This window comes from Rhipicephalus microplus, chromosome 5 (assembly GCF_043290135.1).
Source record: "Rhipicephalus microplus isolate Deutch F79 chromosome 5, USDA_Rmic, whole genome shotgun sequence".
Lineage (NCBI taxonomy): Eukaryota > Metazoa > Arthropoda > Arachnida > Ixodida > Ixodidae > Rhipicephalus > Rhipicephalus microplus.
Window position 1 is genome coordinate 21,677,332 of NC_134704.1, and position 25,169 is coordinate 21,702,500.

Consider the following 25,169-nt stretch of genomic DNA (forward strand, 5'->3'; position numbering starts at 1 on the left):
TCCCCAAGGACATATAGACACAACACCATTTATTGAGCAAGTTATGAACGAGAGGCGGCTACATACTACATACGAAGGAGGGAACGACCCACGTCCTAAGGAGTTTCGCGCCTATGAAACGTGTTAGAGCATGTATACGAAAAAAAGTGATTAGGCACACGTATACTACTGCAGAAACCCACAAATCTCCAGAATGCTGTGAAAGAACGTCATCATGTTCACCCAGCAATATTCGTGGAAGGAGTCGACGTACATTGCAGGGGGATTCAAGGTTGTTGCAAGTATTTTGTGATCAGTGGTTGACATAACAAGAAAACGTGAAGGTATGCAGGAGAGAAAAGTGAAGAAAAGAGGTTAAATATAATAGTTTGGGTGGTACGTCCCAAAAGCACGGTTCCATAATGGAGGGCTCTGGAAAACTTTGGCCGTCCAGTGTTCTTTAACATGCGCCTAAATATAAGTACATAGTCTTCTAGCATTTCGCTTCAATCAAAATGCAGCGCTGCGGCAGCAATTGGATCCCGTGTCTTCCGCGTAAGCAGACAAGCACCACACCTACGAGAACGCAGTGGAGGGCGAGAAAGAGATTGATATAACCAAATTTGTTGCAGGTGTAGGAGATGGTTTAGTGTAGATTGAGATACCTAAGTGAGTGAAAGAAAGAAAGAAGTCACAGAGTGAAGATACAATAACAAATGATCATAACGAAAATGTGTGGTGGCCATTTTTGCCGCTCCATTTCAAAGGGGATACCAATGCATATTTTGAGAAATTATAACCAACTCATCTAATAAAAAATGAAACTAATAACGAGAAGCACGGACTGCTGGGTAAGTTGGTAATTTGTCTTTATTCTGCTGTTAGGGTGCGCTCTGTCCAGGTCTCTTTTATTTGTACTTCAATTTTTTGCGCAAACCAGTTAAGATGATAACGAGAATACGGACCCCACTATGATAATTAGGTATCGTGAATGCCCGTGGCAGCTGCAAATTTATAATTATGCCTCGGTGTCAGCACATTCTCTACTCTACTTTGGTATATGGCGATCGATGTGACATATTTCCACCATGGGCGTAGCCTGGAGAGAGGGGGACAAGGTATAGAGGCGTTATAAGCTTCAGCCTCCTCCGCCCCTTCACCCCTCATTGAAACTTTTCATTCAACTTTGCGTGCGTACGGCATATGTATTGTAAATGTTTTATATGGATTGTGTATACACGTGCACATGTGTACGCACGAACATGGTGAGAGAGTGATCTAACCTTCCTCCCCACCCCCAAATCTATCTAAAGAAATCGCTGGCAATGCCGCTAATTTACACGGCCTCAGTAGCAACCACAATCGTGTCAATTTAGTTCACCAGCTCAGGTAGCTCGCTGACTTACAGCATATCATCCAATGCCCCGCCGCGGTGGTCTAGTGGCTAAGGTACTCGGCTGCTCACCCGCAGGTCGCGGGTTCAAATCCCGGCTGCGGCGGCTGCATTTCCGATGGAGGCGGAAATGTCGTAGGCCCGTGTGCTCAGATTTGGGTGCACGTTAAAGAACCCCAGGTGGTCGAAATTTCCGGAGCCCTCCACTACGGCGTCTCTCATAATCATAAGGTGGTTTTGGGACGTTAAACCCCACAAATCATCAGCATATCATCCAAGCTGTTCCAGAGGCGACAGACGAAATTCGAAGCCAGTCCATTGAAACACGCGATGAAAAATTTCGATTAGTACGACCTATTACTCATTTTCGCCCATTAAAGGCAACATTGTTTGCCGTCTAAATGCCTTGATAACTATAGATGAGCCTGGTGACATGAGTCACCATCGCATTCAAAGTGTCACGCTCGTAAAACCCATGCACTCATCCGTATAATAAGCATTTCTTATAAGGCGTATATATGAAGGTGTTTTGAAAGCTGACTAAATACCTTTACCTTCAACATTACACACATGAGAAAAGACCAAGTTATCGGTGTATAAAGCAATGTAATTAAGCAGACAACTGTATGAGCAGAGATTTCTAATAGCTTATAGTCTGCAAAATACCGCAAAGAACTGCAGGCATACCAGCTGACCCCGTGCACATACTATAGCGATAATGTAACTACAATTCAAAGAAATGTAACTACAAATCAGTGAAGGCCCTATTGAACTTTTTACGTGGTAGCGGCCTCAGCTCACTTTTGTTTTCTCTCTTCCGAGCGTCTATTTCGCTCTTCACTTTCTTTCCCATCTTTATTCCCCATTCTCTCTTCCCTTAGTGCAGGGTAGCAAACCGGATGCTCCAATTTCTGGTTAACCTCCCTGCCTTTCTCTCATTTTGTTCTCTCTTTACAATCTAGTTTATGCGTTTACGGGCGTGCACTTTTCGCAGCACGAGGACTGTAGGCAACAAAGGAAGCCATCGCTCGTTAACGTGGCTCGCCCATTCAGGAGTGGACAGTAAACCGCGTATTGCTGCGCTCGGTGCACGCTTTCGGGCGCAGTGTTCTGTACCTAGCCGTGCGACCCATAAAGGCTATCCTCCGTCGCGTCACACCACGACAAGAGAAGATGAGAAGCGGTCGTCAACGAAAGAAAGATGCCGAACAAAGCGTGCGCTCGACGCTGTCACAAAGGAACGCCTCTTTTGAGCTCGCTGACCCGTACGCAAAGACACGGCCTTTACCCGGGCGCACACAAAACAGCTTGATGCTGCCCCACCGCTTCGATGGCTCGTGCGCACATGGTCACTGTGCCCTACACGAAGCCCGCATATAGTTGGGCTTGGAAAAGCGGAGGAAATATTGCTACGTGCGTAAGATATCCAATTAGCACTGCTGTCCATTCAAATGTGTAATGTCATGGGAAACAGGAGTTCGCATCTAGTATGAAAGAGGTACTCGAGCTTTTGAAAGCATCTAAGTAGAGGACAACACTAAGTGCAGTAAAACCGCAGTTTAGGCTCTCATATACAGTCAAACGCTATTCTACCGGACTCGAGTAAATCAAATTATGCTATGTATTGAACTATTTTTTAAAACAGCAATGTTTTAACGTCGATGTAAGAAAAATTTACGGCAACATCGAACGAATATAGCCGGAATAACAGACCCCCCCCCCCTTTTTTTTCAATCACGAAGTACGGTTACCTGCACTGCATATTCGCTCAAATAAGTGCGCCACCTGTCGTACTTCAAGTGTCCACAAGGTCCTAGCTGCCCACGCTGGGGCATGTTTATCAGGCGTATTTGTTTCAAAAAGTCTGATTTCGCGCTTCCCTCAACAGAGTGCAAGAAATCAGCGCTCGAACACGCAGTTTCCGGTGAGGGACTATTGGCCAATAGTTTGCCAAACCACACGACAGGAAAGCCAGCTTTACATATATGCAAATGGTCTGCTGACATATCACACCTCGGGCGTTGCGGTACGCCCCAAGAAGTTGGCTTTTCCTCACAAAGCGTCGCCCCTTATGGGGAACCCTGCGCACGCCTATGGGTGTTATTAGTAGGGCGCCTCATGGATCGAGTAGAAAACTACTGTTTGCCATCTCATTCATTCTCCCGTGATTTCTTGTCATGGCAGTCGTGCGGGATCGCCGTTCACTTCTCAGCTCCCATTGTTGCGAGAGTGACTGCTGTAAAACGGACAAACCTGGCTGTTCCCAGCACAGCTGGCGATAATCACACACTCGAACGCACCGAAAAGGAGCCCGACATCGCCTCTGCGTACAACATTTCAAGAAGCACGTTGAATGAGATGTCCAAGAACCAAGGAACAACTCCGACTTTAGTGCGGAGGTGCAAGCTTCCGGTGTCTGACGAGTATGTACAGCTGTGTGTGAAGATCTTGAGACACCACTGACATTGATACCATATTTTTATTGCGTGTTTCCCGTCCCTGCATATAACCTCTCATTGCCTACTGCAAATTGCGGAACAATAAAAAAAAATCCTTCCATTTTTGTTAAGGCGTGTTCTTTACATTATCGCAAAGCAGTGCCATGAAGCAAACTTACGCACGGAAATTCGCACAGGGAAAATAATTCCAAGAATGCCTTTACATTGCACTTATTCCCGTTTTCTGTTGAGTTAGATATTATGCGGGTGCGAATGTATGTCCAGAATTGACACATACAAGAACATAATCCAACAAAATTCAGCCTCAAGGCCTTACAGCGCTCCACAACGTTGATCGCCGTTCAATGCTGTGACATCATCTGTCCGCTAGAATAAACTCTTTCTGCTTAAATACCTTGCCTCTAGACCTAGAAATGTCAAAGCAAGCAGCCAATTTCAAGCCTCAATAGTAACGACAAAACCGTGTTTACACCCAGCCCACGAGTGTTATGTTAGACAGCACAATAACTTGAAGCTAGATATATTGATGTCGCAACAGAGAGGAAGTAACAAGGGCGAATAACGAACCAAGTGAATAGTCAATGCCCTCTCTATGTTCTAACAGCACCCACACAAAGATCAGGTCAAAGAAAAAAACTTCAATAGGTGCCCTGTGAGAAAATGGGATAGGCCTGGACAAAGTTAAAATAATTGTTTTAAAGCTAGCGACTGACAAATGCCCAGAACAAGAAATTATAATATATTTATATAATATATTTATATAATATATTATGTATTATGTCCGTCTCATATACTCGAACCGACCTTGCCTTTTTCGTGAGAGGTGGACTTCTATTTTTATTATTTTATTGAATGTCGTGAAAAAATAAGCTGTAACGCCTGTGGCGATAAACACATGCACGATCCGAAGTACCGGGTCACTTGACACTTGATTGCCGCATGTGGTCGATGGTTTCATTATGTTAGTATTGTAACATTGTTCGTTTCTTTATATTGAAATATACTACTCCATAACACTGTGCGTATAGTAGCATGCATAAGTAGCACGCATCATACAAAGTGGCACTGCCTTCGTATGACGTAATGATTACATGCTCGTCAGCACGCATTGAGCAACCTTTCAGCGGGCTCATGTAACCATGCTTGTATAGTTGCCAGTTCGCTATCATTTTAGAGTGCCGTAATTTTACTGCCTTCACTACGTCTCAGAAATGACGCGCACTTATACTCGGCGCAGCCGTGCATATGCGTAGCGACCTTTTGGATAACAGCCAGGCTCGTGTGTCGAGGAAGTAACGGTGCCGGGACAAGCGACCCAGAACACAGGCGCAAGCAAGTTTGAACACAGGTGCACACAGCGCGGTAAAAAAGCAGGGAACGCGTATATTGCCATATCATCTCATTGTAACAGCTTGTTATTTTCAAGAATGATTGAAAAGCTCGAAATAAAGGTGGTTAAGCAAAGTTAAAAAAAAACTGCTGCGAAAGCAGAATAATGAATGCTTTTGCAAATAGGAAGAAAGAATCGCTACCACTTCTCAGCGTTGCTGGAGGAGGAGAGGTACGTTTGTGTTTAAAGCTATTTGTATAGAAAAACACTGCTTGTAATATAACTTCGTGGTTTTTAAGATTAAAAGTACTGCAACTTTGTTTCACGTCCTAAAGAAAAAAAATCGCCAGGCCTGCGCGGAACGCCCAACTCAGCGGCATTGAAAGCTGTAAGAGTGGTCTTTCAGAGCCTTTACTAAGCACTGCTTGGTTAAGTGCTATAAGCATACTTGTTGGGCGTCCATATTGCCGTAAGTAACAATATTTTCTGTGCAGTAGGCCGGCATTAATTATGCTATTCTACGTCGTTCTTCGGATAAGCGTGGTATTCGCTAAACACTTCCGATGAATCTTGTGCGAATTTCGGCTTTCATGCAGTGGCATGAAATGACGAAATGATGCATGAAATGACGAAATGGCATGAAATGATGCAGTGGCATGAAATGATGAAGTGGCATGAAAATGACGACGATGAAGAATTACGCCTGAAGTTGGTATGTGCTACAGTTGATAGGTGATGAAGAACAAGCTTTTGTATAGTGGATTAGAGCATTGGACGGCCCGCTCGTTACGCGATTCGCATTGTGTGAAGCTTGGTTGTTTCTTTGCTGTTGTGAAACATTATTACTCATATTAACGCGATTTTTTTTTCCGACATCAAACATTTCCAGGGCAAGTTTGTGAACGAGCCCAAAGCAGCGGCGCGGCTCAGTGGTTGAATACTGGGGTGAAACGCAGTGGGCCTGGGTTGTAATCCCACTAGGTGCTTTTGTGTTTTAATAGAGTTTTTTTTTCGTGCGATAGTTGTTACGGACACCAGCGGCGGCGGACAACTACGGTGCCGCACGTGACTCGTGTTGTGATCTCTTAACAGCTTTCGCTTTAAGAAATGGATTGAGAAAAATCTGTTGTCGGTGCATCTAACAAGTGAAATACGTAGACGCGGACTATGTACGTATATCTGTAAAAATAAAAACATTTCATTCTCTACAGTCACACCAAGAGCCGTTACGCCACTTTCGTTTTTGTTCTTCCTCTGATAAGCTTTTCTTTTTACCTTCATTTTTGAAGTCTGTCATCATTTATTTTTCCTGTTGTTGTTCTTCCACCGCAGCATTTCTAAGCCATTCCTCGCAGAAGAATATTGTAAGCCATTGTGTTCTTTTTGATTGCAGTCGACAGCCTGCTCTAAAATATTGCTTTTTCTTTCTTTCGGTGTCTATTGTGTCTAAATCTTCAAATCCTAGGAATAACAATTCCCAGAATTTGATGTTTACACTTCCGTCTTTTTCCCAAAAAGAAAAAAAAACGAGAATGGTATATATACGTGGTGTGTTTTACGACGACGTATATCACACCACAAAGAAGCCTAAGAATTCCCGCAGTCTTACAGATTACATCACTCCCCATGTAACGGAAAACGAAGCAAGATTTGTTTTTGCCTGGCTTTCACGGGCGCTGTCGCACGTTTCTTTGACACTCGAACAAAGCCGACTTCAACGCAAACACCGCGGCTGCCGATTCCCGCCGTCCGCTGTCCGCTAGTGCAGCGGTGAGCTCGGCAAACAGAGCTAACCCGGGCGTGAGTAATTCACTTACGCCGGCCAGGTGGCTCGATAAAAGGCGTCAGTTCATACCCTGTCACCCCTTCCGCCTCTGCCTTCAAGGCTCTCACTTGTTTGCTACGTTTATCCAGGCCGCGCTTCTCAAGCTCGTGTTTTCTTTCTTTTTTCTCCTTTTTGCGTTGTGCTTCTTGACCGCTCGCTTCTATTAATGCGCAAGCATTCTATGACTTTGCCTTCAGTGCGCCTGCGTGCACGTTACTGAGGCAAAAGCCTTATGTGCCTCATCAAAACGCGATAATTAACCGTCGGTGTCGACACGACCGATGCATTAAATCACCAAGAGTTGACAATGTCATATGACGTCATGCCCCGAGTTTGTGACGTATTCACGACGTCAATATGACGTCACAGGTGGACGTTCGGATGTGGACGCCGACACATGACAGCGTCGCATGCACAAATGGTGAGCAGATCACGGAGGCAATTCGAAATCGGGTGACGTGAAGAAAGCTTTAAACGCTTGCAATCTTCGAGGCAATGCAAAGCGACGAATAGGGGCGGGAGTGGTCAACGCATCGACTGAGAGGAAGATGTTTTTCTCGTTCCAGTCACCTTGCGCGAATGAATAAGCTACGTTGCGAGTTTAACAAATATATTATTATGAATGTTTCTGTGTGTATATTATATTTTTACAGGCTTTTCACGAGAAAGCTTTTAAATGCTTTCCACAGTAACCGGAGTCTGAAACTAGCCACAGCCGCAGTGAAATTCAGGAACAATTGAAGTACTTGACAATGACTGCATCAGTTTCAACGGGCTAGGAAAGACCACTGAACCCATTACGTGATTATTCTTGCTTCGAGCATTTACGTTCCACCACCGCGTCATATGCACCTGCACTAACATACGCTCGACGTTATGCAGGGCAAGCAGAATTGGAAGCTCTAAATGAAGACACGAAAAAAAAAGTTGGAAGCAGCCGCTGCAATCACTGGTAGCGTTACGAAGAAACCACTGTGCTCGCCCCTCTCTCAATTAAAAAAAGAGGGAAAGCCTGGCCCTATAGAAAGCCATTTATTTAGGGCGCTAATGCTTTATTCATGCAAGATGCACGCTCCTTGGCATTCTTACGTCTGATATTTGCAGGCTGGTGCCTCTCACGCTTGTTTTTTTCTGATTCCCGGCTTATCATTGTACTCTCCTCCTTTTCTCACCTCGTCTCACTCACATTTCACTTGTTTTCCTTGCGGAGGGAAGCCATGATCTTTTGTGTGAGGAGGGAGATCCGTCTGCTTGTTAGCCTGTTTGCTTTCCTCGCTTACACGCTGAACGTTGCACTTGCCGCATTTGGTGTTTTCCCTTTATTACTGAGCTCGTGGTATTTCTTAATTACATGTTCTTCTTTTTCTCGCCGATGCAGCTGCGGGCGCACGAATTTACGCTGGTCCACATGGCGTCTTCGAACAAAGGTCTCCGCGTCTTCTTCTATTCAGACAAAGGTTGGGCATTCTCCAAGAAAGCGCGCCGCGCAGTGGTTAGCCGGGTTCCTACAACACCGCCAATGAACGGCAACAAAGAAAGAACATAAAATAGTCACGGGAACAAGTGCGTCGATAGCCGGCTTTCACGTCCAGCCTGGCGAAGATAACTAGTAAAGAGCGCAAAATAAAAAAAAAAGACAAAGCCAAGCAAAAGACGAGAGGAGGAAAAACTATTTAATGTGGATAGAAGGGGCTCGATAGAAGGGGCTTTTCCTGTTCTCCTTGCATGAACTGAGATTGGATGTTCGAGCCAAAGCAAATACGGGCTGCTCGTGGAACGGAGACAAGGATTCCATTGTGCCCAACAAGGCCATTGGCTCCTGGGATCCCTAAAGCAGTACCTTGGGTAAACATCACCGCTCGTGTGGCAGGAAACCTTTGTCTGGGTTCCAGCGAGGCTCCGAAAAGCGGATGGTCGGTGAGGCCTTGAAGTGTCTCCGCGAAGCACGCGTTTTCTTCATAACGTTTGCTTCAAGCAAGAAATTAAGAAGCAAAACAAGACAGGTGTTTTTTTGTTTTTGTTTCCCACCTCCCCGTAAGGTATATTGAGGCACCGTACATGATGCCGTGTGACGATCACGCCAAGGTATCGAATTCGCTCAGAAATAAATTCACTCGCTATAGGAAACTCGTTTCTACAATGAAGTTTACAGATTCCGGCCACCGCAGTCAGATTTTGATGCTCGATGCCCATGTACTGTTGCATGTTGGTACACGTTAAAGGACAACAGAGAGTACAAAATTCCGGTGCCCCCCACCCCTGCCCTTCTATGACATGCCTGATAATGATTACCACGCTTTTGGCACTCACGTGATGACATGCAAATTATTGCTAATGTTTGGCTAAGAACAGTGAAAAATGCTTGAGAGGGCCAAGATGGGGTGAACATGGGACGGATATTAAGAAAAGAAGAGAAAAGGGCAAGGCAATAAATCCGAAGTTAGGGAAGCAATCGATGAGTACCGTTATCTCATTTCTGTTTGAATGTACACAAGATGCGTCACTCAGTTCATGAAAACTGCCGAAAAATATCTGCACTGCAGCAAACTACTAAGCCTTTAGTGCTCACTTTACGATGGGCCATTAAATGCGTGATATCGCTTTACGCGGCTGCAAGAATAGCTTTGGTTTAAAAATTGCATATTGAGCTGGACTCGATAGAACTTCAATTTGATTTTATTAATCACAAACTCAACATAGCAGTGCCTTTCTTTAATGTTCACGCTGCTCACTGAGGCATGAATAGGACTTTTAGACTGGCGCAGCTAGCTTGTTCCTGCTTTATAATTCTTTTTTTTTGTTATCAATTCTGAAAGCCGTGAAACAGGTCACCTTTAAGACAGGTACTTGTTTTGCCTGTTGGCAACCGCATCTGAATCATCAATAACTACTACGTGACACTTCTTTTTGGTTATTGCCACATTTCTCTAAACATCGGTGTACGAGGTACTCGCACTGTCTAGGCTAATATTCCAAGATTACGTGCCGCATAATATGAACTCACGATGTTATATTGCTGACATCAGTGAATTCCAATTAAAAGTTTTATGTAGCGGTTGAGATGCTTAGCTGTTGTCCCGTAGGCCGTGGACTCCGTCCCTGCCGTGGAGGTCATACCTCGATCGAGGCGAAATGCGAGAGATCAATCTATACTGTACAGTCTCACTCCATGTTAAATAGCTACAGATGCTCGATATTTCCGGAGCCTTTCACTACGCCATGGCTTATGATCATAACGTGGTTATGGCACGTAAAACTCAAGATATTATCATGGATCATGGTCATAATGTGATTATACCAAGTAAAACTCAAATAATTATTCAGAGACACGTCCACCAATCAATCATTCAGTGGAAAAACCCCTTAGTAAAATGTAATCGGAACGCCGATTGGCTTGAAAGCAAAAAAAAAGAGGGCCCGTATCTGCGTGTTTCCCTGCAAATGTCGTCGAACTTCCGTCTGCAGAGGGCATAACAGAAAGTGAATAAAATGTATATTTGATGTCCTGCGCGATAAAATCAGTGAATGGGATTGGGCGATATGGCAGTAATCTTGGAAAACGAAAGGATTTGTACATAGCCTCTGATATAGCAAGCATGCGATATGAGCATGCCATCTCGGAGGCAATAATTTTTAGAATGGAAAGCCATAGGTAGGTGGCAGCACCGTATTGTCTTAGCAAAACGTAAGAAACACTTGTCTTTTCGTGCACAGCGTCACATTGTCAGTGCAGCGTAATAAACGCTACGGTCTTTAGAATTACGAATCTATGCCTTTCCTAGAACAAAAAAAAACACCACAAAACATTGACTTGTTGATATTGTGCCTCAGATATGCGTTACAGTTGCTTTTTAATCGACAATGTGCACACACCTAAACAAGATTGGCGGATGTTGAAATAGTGGTTGAAGTTTGGCCTTGCAGGAACGTTTCAGTTGACAGACAGACAAGACAATTTTTGCGTTGAAGTATCCTAAGAAATACTATTGCTTTTAAAAAATTCACACACGTCCACGAAGTCGAAGTTGGTCATGACGAGTGGGCGAAGCTGCCGTTATCGTATTGGTGAGTAACCGGTACGAGCGTTTCCCATATCATGCGAATTGAGCGGCATGAGGTGTACGTAGAAACGTAAATTCATTTCGCTTTCTCAAGAATACGTCCTCTTATCGGTGGCAAGATAAGATTTTAATATGGGTAATTTTTCGGGAATACAGTACTCGACGTGTGCCATTGTTTTACAGGTTTCCTTGAGAAGCCTCAACGACTAGGCACATTTTTATAGAGATCAACTCGTCAATATTCTTGTCCATAAGTTATATTCGCTGGCAACAGCGAGAACCTTATAAATCGCCAATGTATACGCTAAAGTGTACTGTAAATAATTTCTTTTTGTGTGTGTCTCCCATATATTTCGACATTAGCAACGGTTCTACACCGTGACCACTACGGATGACAAGGCTAGGTGCTAAGGAGCTCCGCCCCTATAAACAAACTAGGCAGCGCCACTTTTTCGTCCAACGGACTTGTATAGTTGAAGGAGATGTCTCACTAAAAACTATATAATTTTCGTGCATAAGATTCCCGTGTTCACGTCGGGTTGAAATAAGCGGATGGTGAAGATTGTATTTCACTCTTTCTGAACACCAGTTGCCGTGGTGAATAGGCTAAAAAGAAGACAGTGGAGAGTGAAGGAAGAGTAACTCACGAAAGCTCTGTCAAGTACCTGGCTTGTTGGCGGCAAATTCCCTGCTGTGCTGGTGGTGCTTGATGGCGTTCATGCGCCGCGCTTGCGGCACAGGGGGCGCTGATGCCGTCGCCGTGGTGCCCGCGCCGGGCGGCTCGCCCACAAAGCGGCGTCGCTGTTTGGGCAGCTTCTCGCGTGCTTGCGTGTGCGAGTAGAACATGGTGAAGTTGGACACGATCACCGGCACGGGTAACCCGATCGTCAGCACGCCCGCGAGCGCGCACAAGGCACCGACGAGCATGCCCACGTAAGTTCTGGGTGCCATGTCTCCGTAGCCCACTGTGGTCATCGTCACGATGGCCCACCACAGGCCCTCGGGGATGCTGGTGAAGTCGTTACGAGGGTTCGCCTGCAGCCTCTCGGCGTAGTACACGAGGCTGGCGAATATCACGATGCCCAGCACGAGAAAGAAGACCAGCAGGAAGAGTTCCTTGGCCGAGGCTTTGAAGGTGTGTATGAGGATCTTGAGCCCGCGCGAGTGGCGCGTCAACTTGAACAGCCTCAGAATTCGGATGATGGAAAAGAAGTCCAGAATGTCGGCGTTCTCCAGGTCCGCCGCGAGGTGCTGGAGCAACATGTCCGAGTAGAAGGACATGGTCGCGATGAAGTCAATGATGTTTATGGGGGCACGCACAAAGTCGAGCTTTCTCGGGCTCACCACGAACCGGATGGTGATCTCGAAGGTGAACCAGGCGTTGCACACACTCTCGACGTAGAAGAAGGCGTCGTGGGCGTCCGTCTTGACCTTGTCCAGGACCCAGGCGGTCGTGTTGCGCTGCGTGACGGTCCGGTTGACGATGACGGGCACCCGCATGTTTGGGTGCGTCTTGAGGCAGAAGGACAGGATAGAGACGCAGATGAAGAAGACGGATATGACGGCCATGACCTTGGCGGCCAGAGAGGAGTAAGGCTCGTCGAATAGCAGCCAGATGCGTGGCTTGAGCCGCTGCCAGCATGAGAGCTTGCCCGCGTAGTAGTCCTCCTCCACGCCGAACTTGCGAGCAAGCTCCTCATCGCTGGGCTTCTCGTTCTCAATGTCGAGCGTGTCCAGGATGGCCAGGGTGGCCTGCGTGTCTCTGTACACCGTGTACGTCATCCAGCAGCAAGGTTCGACCTGCGCACGCCATGTTTGAGAGCTTGCGGAGCAAAAAAATAATTTATCTCAAATGGTCATCATCATCATTATCATCATCAGCCTGACTACGTCCACTGCAGGACAAAGGCCTCTCCCATGTTCCGCCAGTTAACCCGGTCCTGTGCCTGCTGCTGCCAATTTATACCCGCAAACTTCTTAATCTCATCTGCCCACCTAACCTTCTGTCTCCCCCTAACCCGCTTCCCTTCTCTGAGAATCCAGTTAGTTACCCTTAATGACCAGCGGTTATCCTGTCTACGCGCTACATGCCAGGCCCATGTCCATTTCCTCTTCTTTATTTCAACTATGATATTCTTAACCCCCGTTTGTCCCCTAATCCACTCTGCTCTCTTCTTGTCTCTTAAGGTTACACCTACCATTTTCTTTCCATTGCCCGCTGCGTCGTCCTCAATTTAAGCTGAACCCTCTTTGTAAGTCTCCAGGTTTCTGCTCCGTAGCTAAGTAACGGCAAGATACAGCTGTTATATACCTTCCTCTTGAGGGATAGTGGCAATCTACCTGTCATAATTTGAGAGTGCTTGCCGAATGTGCTCCACCCCATTCTTATTCTTCTAGTTACTTCAATCTCGTGGTTAGGCTCTGCGGTTATTACCTGCCCTAAGTAGACATAGTCTTTTACAACTTCAAGTGCACCTATCTCAAAGCGCTGCTCCTTTCCGAGGTTGTTGTACATTACTTTCGTTTTCAGCAGATTAATTTTAAGACCCACCTTTCTGCTCTCCTTGTATAACTCCGTAATCATGAGTTTCAATTCGTCCCCTGAGTTACTCAGCAATACAATGTCATCGGCGAACCGCAGGTTACTAAGGTATTCTCCATTAACTCTTATCCCTAACTGTTCCCATTCTAGGCTTCTGAAAACCTCCTGTAAGCACGTGGTAAATAGCATTGGGGAGATTGTGTCCCCCTGCCTTACACCCTTCTTGATTGGTATTCTGTTGCTTTCTTTATGAAGCACTATGGTAGCAGTTGATCCCCTGTAGATTTCTTCCAGAATGTTTATATATACTTCATCTACGCCCTGATTCCGCAGTGTCTGCATGACGGCTGATATTTCTACTGAATCAAACGCCTTCTCGTAATCTATGAAAGCTATGTATAGTGGTTGGTTATACTCTGAGCATTTCTCTATTACCTGATTGAGTATCTACACATGGTACCCTTTAGTGGGAGATTGTGTGATTTTTATTGCTCTGCTTTTTCTTCTTACTTACATGCTCGTAGATGCGAAGCAGCTCTTTGAATCACATGTGTCACACCGTACGTACGTGCGTCCGTACGAACGCGCCACAACTAGAGTTACTGTATATAAAGGTAGCAGAGTTCCGCATAGGTCCGCCATCTTGCCCGCTGAGACGTCCATGTCATGCAGAAAAGCTACCCCGTCCGAATGTAGGAGCCGGCGCAGCCTAGCGGCTCCGTGCATTTTCTTTCGTTCATAACCCGTCGCTGGAGCAATGACTTTCGTTTCGAAGAAAAAAGCAAAACTGGAATAAATAATTGTCTCAAATATTCCTGAATTTTTAGTTTGTTTGATGGTAGCCACCATAGAAATATACTTTTGTTTTACCTGGCAAACAAGAAAACCTGCACTTAATTTGTCGAGAATCATTTACATGGTTGGCGACGAGTTACCCCCGTATTTAGAAACGCTGCTTGACCTGACTTGCCATGAACTTCAATGCAGCACAAACGCGTTTCGAACGCGCTGTATTTAGGCGGTGTCATAGCAGCACAAACGCCCAGACACGTTTCAAGCGCGCTGCATTGAAGGCGGTTTCAAGTCAAGTTCAATTCAAGAAGCATTTCTGAATACGGGGGTTAAGTTCCGCAAATCACTCGTTTCACGTAATTTTTCGCTGCTTTAAACAATTAAGCAGGTGACTCGATAAAACAATCGCCAGAACTATCACCCCGTGTTTCACAAATAACGTCAGCCAACGCAAATTTTCGGCATATCTACACGTAGCTGTCGCCATGGCAACTACGTAGCAGTGAGTCACGGCGCTGCACCGCATAGACACCACTAACAATGACGTTCTCTTAAAACGGACAACACAAGACACAATCACAACACCAACAGAGTAATTCTTCCGCACTCAACGAGATCAGCTCGCCTGACTGCTTGGGCAGCGGTGGTGGTGGCGCCAGGGGCGTGGCGGTCGCTCGCACCCGCACGACCGTAAAGTTGGTTTTACCTAAAATGGGCGTTTTTTGCGCACGTGAGCGCGCTCCGTGAATGGGGCGCGAGCGGCGACTTTTATCAGTGGCACAACTCTGCTACCTAAAGGTAGCATGTACAGTAACTCTAGCCACAACGTGTTTCCCTCGCCGCAGTTGTTGGAGCGGTGCAAGTAAGGTCTGGCCACACGTATCCGTGGTAGCGCGTCAGCGCTTGCCCTTTTGACGCGTCACCGCGCTCTCTCCCTATGGATAGAGTGGGCGCGTGGCTACGCGATGCTGCACGCTCTCTCTTTATGTGAGAGAGAGCTCAACGCCGCATCAAAAGCCACGCGCCTTGTCTACCCTGCCCATGGTAGACAAAGCTGTATCTTATGTGTTTTCTTATGTGTTTGACTCATCGTCACAGAAGAAAGCCGTGCAAGCGCTACTGGGCTTCTTACGAACTATTGGCCTGTCGGAACGCCTCTGAGTGAACTGATTTTGTGTGTGCGTGTGTGTCGGTGTTTTTCTCTTATTTATTTTTTAACTCTCCCTTTCTCTTTCAACCCCCTATTCCCCAACCCCAGTGTAGGGTAGCATACCCGATACTAGCATCTGGTTAACCTCCCTGCCTTCCTTTTTTCTCGTTTCTCTCTCTCTCTCTCTCTCTCTCTGTATCTTATGTGTTTCGCACCTAATATACAGCTTCGTATAATAAAGCTTCGTCCATAAAACTGACAATATGAAGCAATACTACAACAAGGGCTGTCAGAACCCTCGGTAAGCTTTATCGGGCTTGAAAGTGAATGTACGAGTGTGCAGAGGGCATGCAGCGTTCTGACGCTCACCAGAAGTGCAAACATTCACATGGTTTCTGTCTGGCTTGAAGTAATCCACGTACAAGAACAGCCTTTGCATGCTAACTCCGTTTCTCTCTCTCTTTTTCAATGCGGAGCATTTCTAGTCACACAATGTAGCGCTTCGGCGTCGGCGGCGCCATCCACACCCCCACTGCGCATGCTCGCGTCTCGTGCCGGCCCAGGAAGACACCCGCAATACTGACCCTGAGTTACTCAGCAATGCAATGTCATCGGCGAAGCGCAGGTTACTAAGGTCATCATCATCAGCCTGACTACGTCCACTGCAGGACAAAGGCCTCTCCCATGTTTCGCCAGTTAACCCGGACCTGTGCTTGCTGCTGCCAATTTATACCCGCAAACTTCTTAATCTCATCTGCCCACCTAACCTTCTGTCTCCCCCTAACCCGCTTGCCTTCTCTGGGAATCCAGTCAGTTACCCTTAACGACCAGCGGTTATCCTGTCTACGCGCTACATGCCCGGCCCATGTCCATTTCTTCTTCTTGATTTCAACTATGACTTTGGCAGCAGCGGTGGCAGAACCGGCAGATCTACTGATTTTCGTCTGTTTGCGCAGATTTTTTTCGTCGACCACTGCCTTCCTGTCGGTGGCCTGTGTGGAAACCATCTCCCTGCTATCAAGTTTCATCGCATCGTGTGCCATTTTCACGCCGCGATTTCTTCGGATCAACTGATATCTCCAACTGAAGCTACCGACGATCTTACCGCTGGGGGCCACCACCATCACCGAGCTTCACTATAAAAGTCACCGACCCTGAGGACAGCGGCTCTTTGGCAGCAGCGGTGGCAGAACCGGCAGATCTACTGATTTTCGTCTGTTTGCGCAGATTTTTTTCGTCGACCACTGCCTTCCTGTCGGTGGCCTGTGTGGAAACCATCTCCCTGCTATCAAGTTTCATCGCATCGTGTGCCATTTTCACGCCGCGATTTCTTCGGATCAACTGATATCTCCAACTGAAGCTACCGACGATCTTACCGCTGGGGGCCACCACCATCACCGAGCTTCACTATAAAAGTCACCGACCCTGAGGACAGCGGCTCTTTGGCAGCAGCGGTGGCAGAACCGGCAGATCTACTGGTTTTCGTCTGTTTGCGCAGGTTAGTTCACGCCCGGTTTAAATTTGCTTTGTTGTTCTTAGCGAGTTTTCTGTGCTGCCGCTGCTGCCAAGTGAATTGTATTTGTTCTGTGTGCTACATTTCCTGGTACTATGTCGACACTAAATGCATGCCCTACATGTAACGATGCCATTAAATCCGATGAATTGTCGGTGGCATGTGGCGAGTGTAGCCACTGTTTTCACATTGGAACATGTGCAGGCATATCAGAAAAACAGTATAAAAAGAAGTCCGAATCGGCTAGGCAAAAGTGGGTTTGCTCTACGTGCAAAGATAGTGGAAAAAGTGTCGAGATTACTGAAGGGAGGCCGGAAGCTGAAGTTGACATCAGATCTATTCTCAGTGGCATAAGTCAGAAGTTAGACGAGTTGTTGCCGCTCAGGGAAAGAGTGCCAAACATCGAGCGGTCGATACAGCTCATGTCGGACAAGTACGATGAGATGTTGACAAGGCTTGCCGCACAAGAAAAAGATACGAAAGAAATACGGAAAAGACTTGAACGCCTTGAACAGGACACCTGCGCTAGTGATGATGCTTCAAAAAAACTTGAGGCCGATTTAAATGAGCTCGAGTGGAGAAGCCGCAAGTTTAACTTGGAAATACATGGTGTAAGCGTCTCTGAAGGTGAAAATTTGCTTGCAAAGGTAAATTCTGTTGCCAGCATGATTGACGTTTGTGCACTGGACGCAGCAGACGTCGCTGCCATTCACCGCCTCCCATGCAAATTTGGCAAAACACCAGGTATAATCGTTCGGTATGTCAGACAATCTGTTAGAGACGAATGGCTGCATAACCGGTCAAAACTGAGAGAAAAGAAATCAAGCCTGTTCATCCAAGAGAACTTGACCAGCCAAAGTCGGCAACTGCTTCGAGAGGCTAAGGAATGGGCGAGGGAAAATCGGTACAAATACGCATGGCACAAGAACGGGAAAATCCTGCTGCGCAAATCTGACGGCGATTCCGTGTTAGTAGTGCGTCACAGGACCGACTTTCCCGTCTAAGCCTGCTAGTTGCTGACTGTATCTAGATTATTTCATTCCTCAAAATGGCTAGTCAAAGTCCCTTTCTTCCACACGAGCTAGACGCTTTTGTGACAAGTCATCACGCACATTCCTTGAAGTGCCTTCATCTAAACGTTCGTTCACTCTATAACAAGGAAGAAGATATAAATGACTTCATCAATGGTTTTCATTTTCTGTTTGATGCAGTAATGCTTAGTGAAACTTGGTGCAGGGATGATCGTGATTTGTTCAATTTTCCGTCTTATCAATCGTATTGTGTAAACAGAACTAATCGCCGAGGCGGTGGCGTTATGCTGTTGCTAAGAGAGCACGTAAACTGCGAGCTGCTTTCCAACTTTTGTATCTGTTGTGATGATTTTGAAATAATAACAGCTCGTGTGAATGACTGTATGTTTTCCGTTTGCTATAGACCACCAAGTGGAAATCTTCCTAGTTTCTTTTGTTTCTATGAACAGCTGTTATCATTTGTTTCAGAAACTGGCGATTATTTGGTGTCTGCTGGTGATTTTAATATCGACCTGTTGACCATTTCTGCACCACAAAAGGCCATGTTAACCATGCTGACTTCTAACGGATGCGAAAATTTAATCTATGTACCGACAAGGGTAACTACTGAAAGCGAAACACTGTTAGATTTATTTATTACTAATATCGATTCTACAAAAGCCAACAGTGGTGTAATAACGTGGGACCTTAGTGACCACCTCCCAATATTTGCTCTACTAAGAAAGCAAAATTTCACGATAAATGAAAAGCATCAGTACATTTCTTTTCAAAATATTACACAAACAGGTTTGGATAATTTTAGAGCTGAATTGCTACTTAGCGATATTCCGCAAATTCTGAAAATAGACGACGTTGACATTGCATACAGTAAACTTATTGATGAAATTTCTCGTGTGTATAAGCGTCACTTCCCACAAAAAAAGTTTAAATTGGGTAAAAAAATAAGAAAACCATGGATAACCCCTGAATTGTTACAAAAAATTAAGTGTAAAAATGCGCTTTATCACAAGTTCATTAAAAGTAAGGAACCAAGCATATTGAAAGAATACAAGTCGCTTAGAAACAAACTAAACAAAGAACTAAGGTCACACAGGAAATGCTATTTTCAAGCTGAGTTTGATAGCTGCTCGAAAAAACCCGATATGTTATGGAAAAAGCTTAATACTGTCTTAAATCGCCGTAAATCGTCTCCACGTGTAGAAAAGCTATTTCTTGGTGGCCACGAAATATGGGGCGATGATTTGGCGAATACATTTAATGATTATTTTGTGAGCAATTCTAATTCTTGTGCATCTGCTGATATTACAAAATTTATGCCTGATAGCAATCCATCTTCCTTTTTCCTTCGCCCATTTACAGAGTCTGAAGTACTGTCAGTTTTTCTTTCGCTTAAAAATAGCTCAAGTTGTGACGTTGAGGGCATGCAGGTTCGTCCAATCAAGTATGTGCTTGATTTAATTTGTCCATATCTTACCTACATCTTTAATCTGTCTTTGGCGAGCGCTATCTTTCCCAGGAGGATGCAGATCGCAAGAGTTTCTGTGCTTTTTAAGAAAGGTGACATAAACGATATCAAAAATTATAGACCTATTTCGATATTACCAGTATTATCCAAAGGGCTGGAGAAACTTATACACGTGCAAATGTCTAATTTTTTCGATAAGCACAATCTTATATCTACAGCCCAATTTGGATTTAGAAAACACCTTTCTACTGAGTTAGCCTTGCTACAACAAAAAGAATTCATTTTAACACAATTTGAAAGCAAGAATCTTGTGCTCGGCCTTTACATTGATTTCAGTAAAGCATTTGATTGTATCCATCATTCCATACTACTTAAAAAACTTGAAACCTATGGTATTCGCGGGCACTGCTTAAACCTCGTGAAGTCGTATCTAGATCATCGTCATCAGTACGTCCAGATTGAGCATTACCGTTCAGACTTAAAACACATCAGCAGAGGCGTTCCTCAAGGTAGTATTCTCGGCCCATTTCTTTTTATAGTTTACATCAATGACCTAGTAAATATCTACAGTGATGCGAAATACGTTATGTACGCTGACGACGCTAGCCTATTTTTTTCGTCACCTGAACTTGGTAGCCTTCAGAATAACACCAACACTGCTCTAAGGGCGCTCCAAAAATGGTCAGCAGCAAACGTTTTGCAAATTAATACTAAAAAGACAAAAGCCGTGATTTTCAGACCAAAATCTAAGCAGATAACCTGCGATCACATCACCCTCCTTTACACAAATGAAGCAATAGAAATAGTGAGTAGTGTGAAAATACTGGGAGTTACCTTCACACAAAATATGCTTTGGGATTTACACATCGAATCAGTTTTAGGCAAGCTATCTCGTGTGGTTGGTATGATGGCGCGTCACAGATTGATATTACCTTTTAAAATAAAGCTTCTTGTTTACAATGCGCTCTTTTTTTCTTCCTTGTATTATTGTTTTTTGGTATGGGGTACGACGACATATACAAATCTTGAAAGACTTCATGTACTGCAGAAAAAATTTCTACGGGCGCTTTTCAATGTACCCTACAATTCCCATACTTCAGATTTATTCTTGAAGGGAAATGTCATCCGCGTGTTTACCCTATACAATTACAAGTTAAGTATAGCGTTCAAACGAGAGATAAAAGAAAACCTAAAGTTTTTCCACGAGTTATCTCATCTTGCCAAAAACACCCATTCATACGGCACTCGTTACATAGAACAGTGGAAGGTGGTCACTGCGCGGACAAGCTATTCTATGCAGAAGCTATCATACACGCTGCCAACCCTTTTAAATTCATTTCATAAATTACACATTGAATTGAAAATAACTCCTGCACGAACACTGCGCGAGCATTTCATCAATTCATGCTAACATAGTAAATAGTGTAAAATATTGCTTTTTTTCATTCTTCCTTACTGATGTGTTTTTTTTAGACATATCTGTATTCCGAATATGTGTTTCTTGTGATTTTTTTTTTCTCTTTATGTGAATGTTTGCCATCGCTGCCTGCACTGTAGGGGTGGCTGCGGGCCTCTGTCAAGTTGCTTGTGCTTTCAAGCAACTTTTACCCGCAGTCTCCTCCATCGCTGATGGAAATAAAAATTATTATTATTATTATTATTATTATTATTATTATTATATCCTTAACCCCCGTTTGTTCCCTAATCCACTCTGCTCTCTTCTTGTCTCTTAAGGTTACACGTACCATTTTTCTTTCCATTGCTCGCTGCGTCGTCCTCAATTTAAGCTGAACCTTCTTTGTAAGTCTCCAGGTTTCTGCTCCGTAGCTAAGTACCGGCAAGATACAGCTGTTATATACCTTCCTCTTGAGGGATAGTGGCAATCTACCTGTCATTATTTGAGTGTGCTTGCCAAATGTGCTCCACCCCATTTTTATTCTTCTAGTCACTTCAATCTCGTGGTTCGGCTCCGCAGTTATTACCTGCCCTAAGTAGACATAGTCTTTTACAACTTGAAGTGCACTATTACCTATCTCGAAGCGCTGCTCTTTTCCGAGGTTGTTGTACATTACTTTCGTTTTCTGCAGATTCATTTTAAGAACCACCTTTCTGCTCTCCTTGTCCAACTCCGTAATCATCAGTTGCAATTCGTCCCCTGAGTTACTCAGCAATGCAATGTCATCGGCGAAGCGCAGGTTACTAAGGTACTCTCCATTAACTCTTATCCCTATCTGTTCCCATTCTAGGCTTCTGAAAACCTCCTGTAAGCACACGGTAAATAGCATTGGGGAGATTGTGTCCCCCTGCCTTACACCTTTCTTGATTGGTATTCTGTTGCTTTCTTTATGAAGCACTATGGTAGCAGTTGATCCCCTGTAGATTTCTTCCAGGATGTTTATATATACTTCATCGACACCCTGATTCCGCAGTGTCTGCATGACGGCTGATATTTCTACTGAATCAAACGCCTTCTCGTAATCTATGAAGGCTATGTATAGTGGTTGGCTATATTCTGAGCATTTCTCTATTACCTGATTGATAGTATGAATGTGATAGCCTTGAGTAGCATGTTCGAAATCCTGCTTGTTCCGTTGGTTGATGGAATTCTAATGTTTTCTTAACTCTGTTAGCAATTACCTTTGTAAATAGCTTGTATACTACAGAGAGCAAGCTAATCAGCCTGTAATTCTTCAAGTCCTTGTCATCTCCTTTCTTATGTATTAAAATGATGTTAGCGTTCTTCCAAGACTCTGGTACTCTTCCCGTCAGGAGACAATTCGTAAACAGAGTGGCTAGTTTTTCTAACACAATCTGTTCTCCATCTTCCAGCAGATCTGATGTTACCTGATCCTCACCAGCAGCTTTGCCTCTTTGCATGCTCTCCAAAGCTTTTCTGACTTCTTCTACCATTACTGGTGGGGTGTCATCTGGGTTACTGCTAGTAACCCAGATGATGCTAGTATCTCAAATGATGATGATGATGATGATGCTAGTATCTCAAATGGCATCTGACGTTTAACTTTATGCATCGCAAATGTTTCTCCACCTCTAAATGTCCCACCGTCGTAATCCTGTGAGTCACAGAGTTGCAACTACGTTCTCAGAGGGGAGTAGTTTTGCTTAAAAAAGACGATGTTCACTCGGTACTGAGAGCTTCGCCTGGCGACATACCAATTGCAGGCTACTCCGGCTGGGTACTGTGAAGAATGAAGGGACGTACAACGATGCACACTAATACACACAAAAAAATGTACAACACACGCCGCAAAACTCGTCAAACCAAAGTATTTCAGTAAGACCAATGCCTTTAATAACATTTTGAAGCGCATTTGTTGCGTAAGATGCACAGACAGTAATAGACTACGCGATGCATATGCTTCTTAACTGAAGTGATGGCTGTGATGTTCATTCTGAAGTCGCATGGCAACTGTCATCACAAATAGCGTGTAATAACTCATACACCAAGTGGTGCTGATGTAGGCAACATTAGCGGTGTATACCTGATTGGCATCCAGGCCCCAGAACTCGAGCTCCTCTTCGAACAGCGGTCCGCACACGTTGGTCGGGTAGTGCAGCTTGCCGGTACGGTAGTAGTTGAGTATCTGCGCGAAGACGCCCGGGTGTCGGTCGAAGAAGTACTCGTTCAGCACCGGGTCGTAGTTGGCCAGGGCCTCGGTGAGCCGGGAGAGGCGTGTTGCGGGTATCTTCTTGAGGGTCGTCTTGTACGTCTCGAAGCGTATGCCGCCCACGTTCAGGACGACGCGGTTTTCCACATCCAAGGTGCCGCGACTGTTGCTCGCGTGGTGGTACATGCTCTGGCGCCTTCAGGTCGGCATGTCCTCGGCACCTGCATTTCAGAACGGCACATGAGATGTAACAGTTTCATCATGACAACTTCCTTTTACGTTCTGTTCTTAACATGTAACGTGCTTACTTCCGGAGTTTACCCTCCCAGCGCGTATCTCCAAGAGACATGCGCTGTGGGCGGAAGTACTATGCACGCATACTGATGAAACCACAAGTTCTGTGGGGACGTTGCCTGAATCCCTTCACAACACATTATTCGTGACTGTTCTCGCTAGCAAGTGCAGCAACAATCGCTCGCATTTTTTCTGGCTCTCCTTGACCAGAGACATTTGTTAAGTAACAACAGTTCCGGAATGTCACGCTGAAAAGCCGTTGTGGATGAAGACGGTGGCCTCATCGTAAAATTTTTAGAGAATACTAGCGGACTCACAAAAGTAGCTGTAGACTGACGTTGATCTTGTGCTCGCACCATGCAACAGTGACATTGACGTTATGTGTGTGTTCTCTGCATCTCTCACTTTCTTTCTTAACAGCTATTTCAATGTCTCCCCCTCCCCATCCCCCTGTGACCTCTTGATATCCTTCTCAAGTGTTGTGCAATATACCGGTTCAATGTAAGAGAGAATTTATTCATTGATATGCGGGGTTTAACGTCCCAAAGCCACAATATGTTTATGAGAGACACCGTAGAGTGGAGGGCTCCGGAAATTTCCACCACTTGGGGTTCTTTGACGTGCACCCAAATTTGAACACACGGGCCAACAGCATTTTCGCCTCTATCGAAAATGCAGCCGCCGCAGCCGGCATCTGATCCCGTGACCTGTGTGTCAGCATCCGAGTACCTTAGCCACTAGACCACCGTGGCGGAGCTGTAACAGAGAGTTTATAGATATCAATGTAAGAGAAAGTTGACTGCTACATTTGGCAAGTATTCATTCCAAAAGACTGGGCTTGCGAACACGGCACCAGGAGAAAGTGAAGACACGACGAACACCCTGACTTCACTCTTATTTTCGTGTTTGCGCACTCGCAATACTTTCGAAGCATATCGGTGACACTGAAAGGGTCAACATGCGTCGCTCATAATCATATGGTGGTTTTGGGACGTTAAACGCCACAAATCAAGGGTCAGCATTCCTGCCTTCACCCTCTTCTTTTTAGTTCTTTCATCTCTATCATTTTGCAAAACGTGAATTAAGCAAACACTTTCATAGCTTTTCCTTGAGTAAAAAAATTGAAAGAAGTCGATGTCCGCATACGCGAAATGTTTGTGTTGATGTTCTTCAGATCGCATTTTTTTTTTTTGGCATCCAGAAACGCACCTTTTTCCTGTCACGAGTTTCGAAACATCGCAATGGTCGCGTAAGGTATGCAATGTTTTGGCGCGGCGTTGTCCGAAACCCCGCACTTATATAACAGCTGCTTGGTTACAGAATGGTCACGTTCACGTCTACACGTATGGTCATTTGGTGTCCGTTTGTCGCACATACGTTTGTCGACTACACACAACAAGTACAGAGCAAGCGAGCTCATGCAAGCGCATCAGGCATGTGCTTATCTCCCTTTCCGCCTCGTCAATACCTCCCCCCCCTTCCCCTTTCCCCTTCACTACCACCTCCTTGTCGTACCTCTACGCCGTGTGCTCTGTAAGGGACTTTAGTGCTCTCGCCAGCGACACGCCAGAGTGGCACTCGCGCACATTAGACCAATTTCCACGTTGGGCGCTGCAGCAATCGCGTTGTTCGCCACCGCACAGCGCCTCGGGGGCCAGAAAGTAGCGAGCTCGTCGCGCATCTACAACGCAGTATTCGCTAGCGGCCAA

General features: G+C 45.2%; 1 protein-coding gene across 3 annotated transcripts in view; it reads right to left on the minus strand.

Annotated features, from left to right (window-relative positions):
- LOC119174899 (potassium voltage-gated channel protein Shaw-like) overlaps positions 1 to 25,169 on the minus strand; it is a 124,401-nt gene that overhangs the window by 38,979 nt on the left and 60,253 nt on the right. For 2 of the 3 annotated variants that reach the window (XM_075894960.1, XM_037426025.2), the window contains exons 2-3: positions 23,041 to 23,387; positions 11,713 to 12,847 (exon numbers count right to left, since the gene is read on the minus strand). In XM_075894960.1, coding sequence (XP_075751075.1) covers positions 11,713 to 12,847; positions 23,041 to 23,352 — 1,447 coding nt within the window. In that variant the 5' untranslated portion in view covers positions 23,353 to 23,387. Of the gene's footprint in view, positions 1 to 11,694; positions 12,848 to 23,040; positions 23,388 to 25,169 lie in introns of all 3 variants that reach the window. The other variant, XM_075894961.1, reaches the window with a different exon arrangement.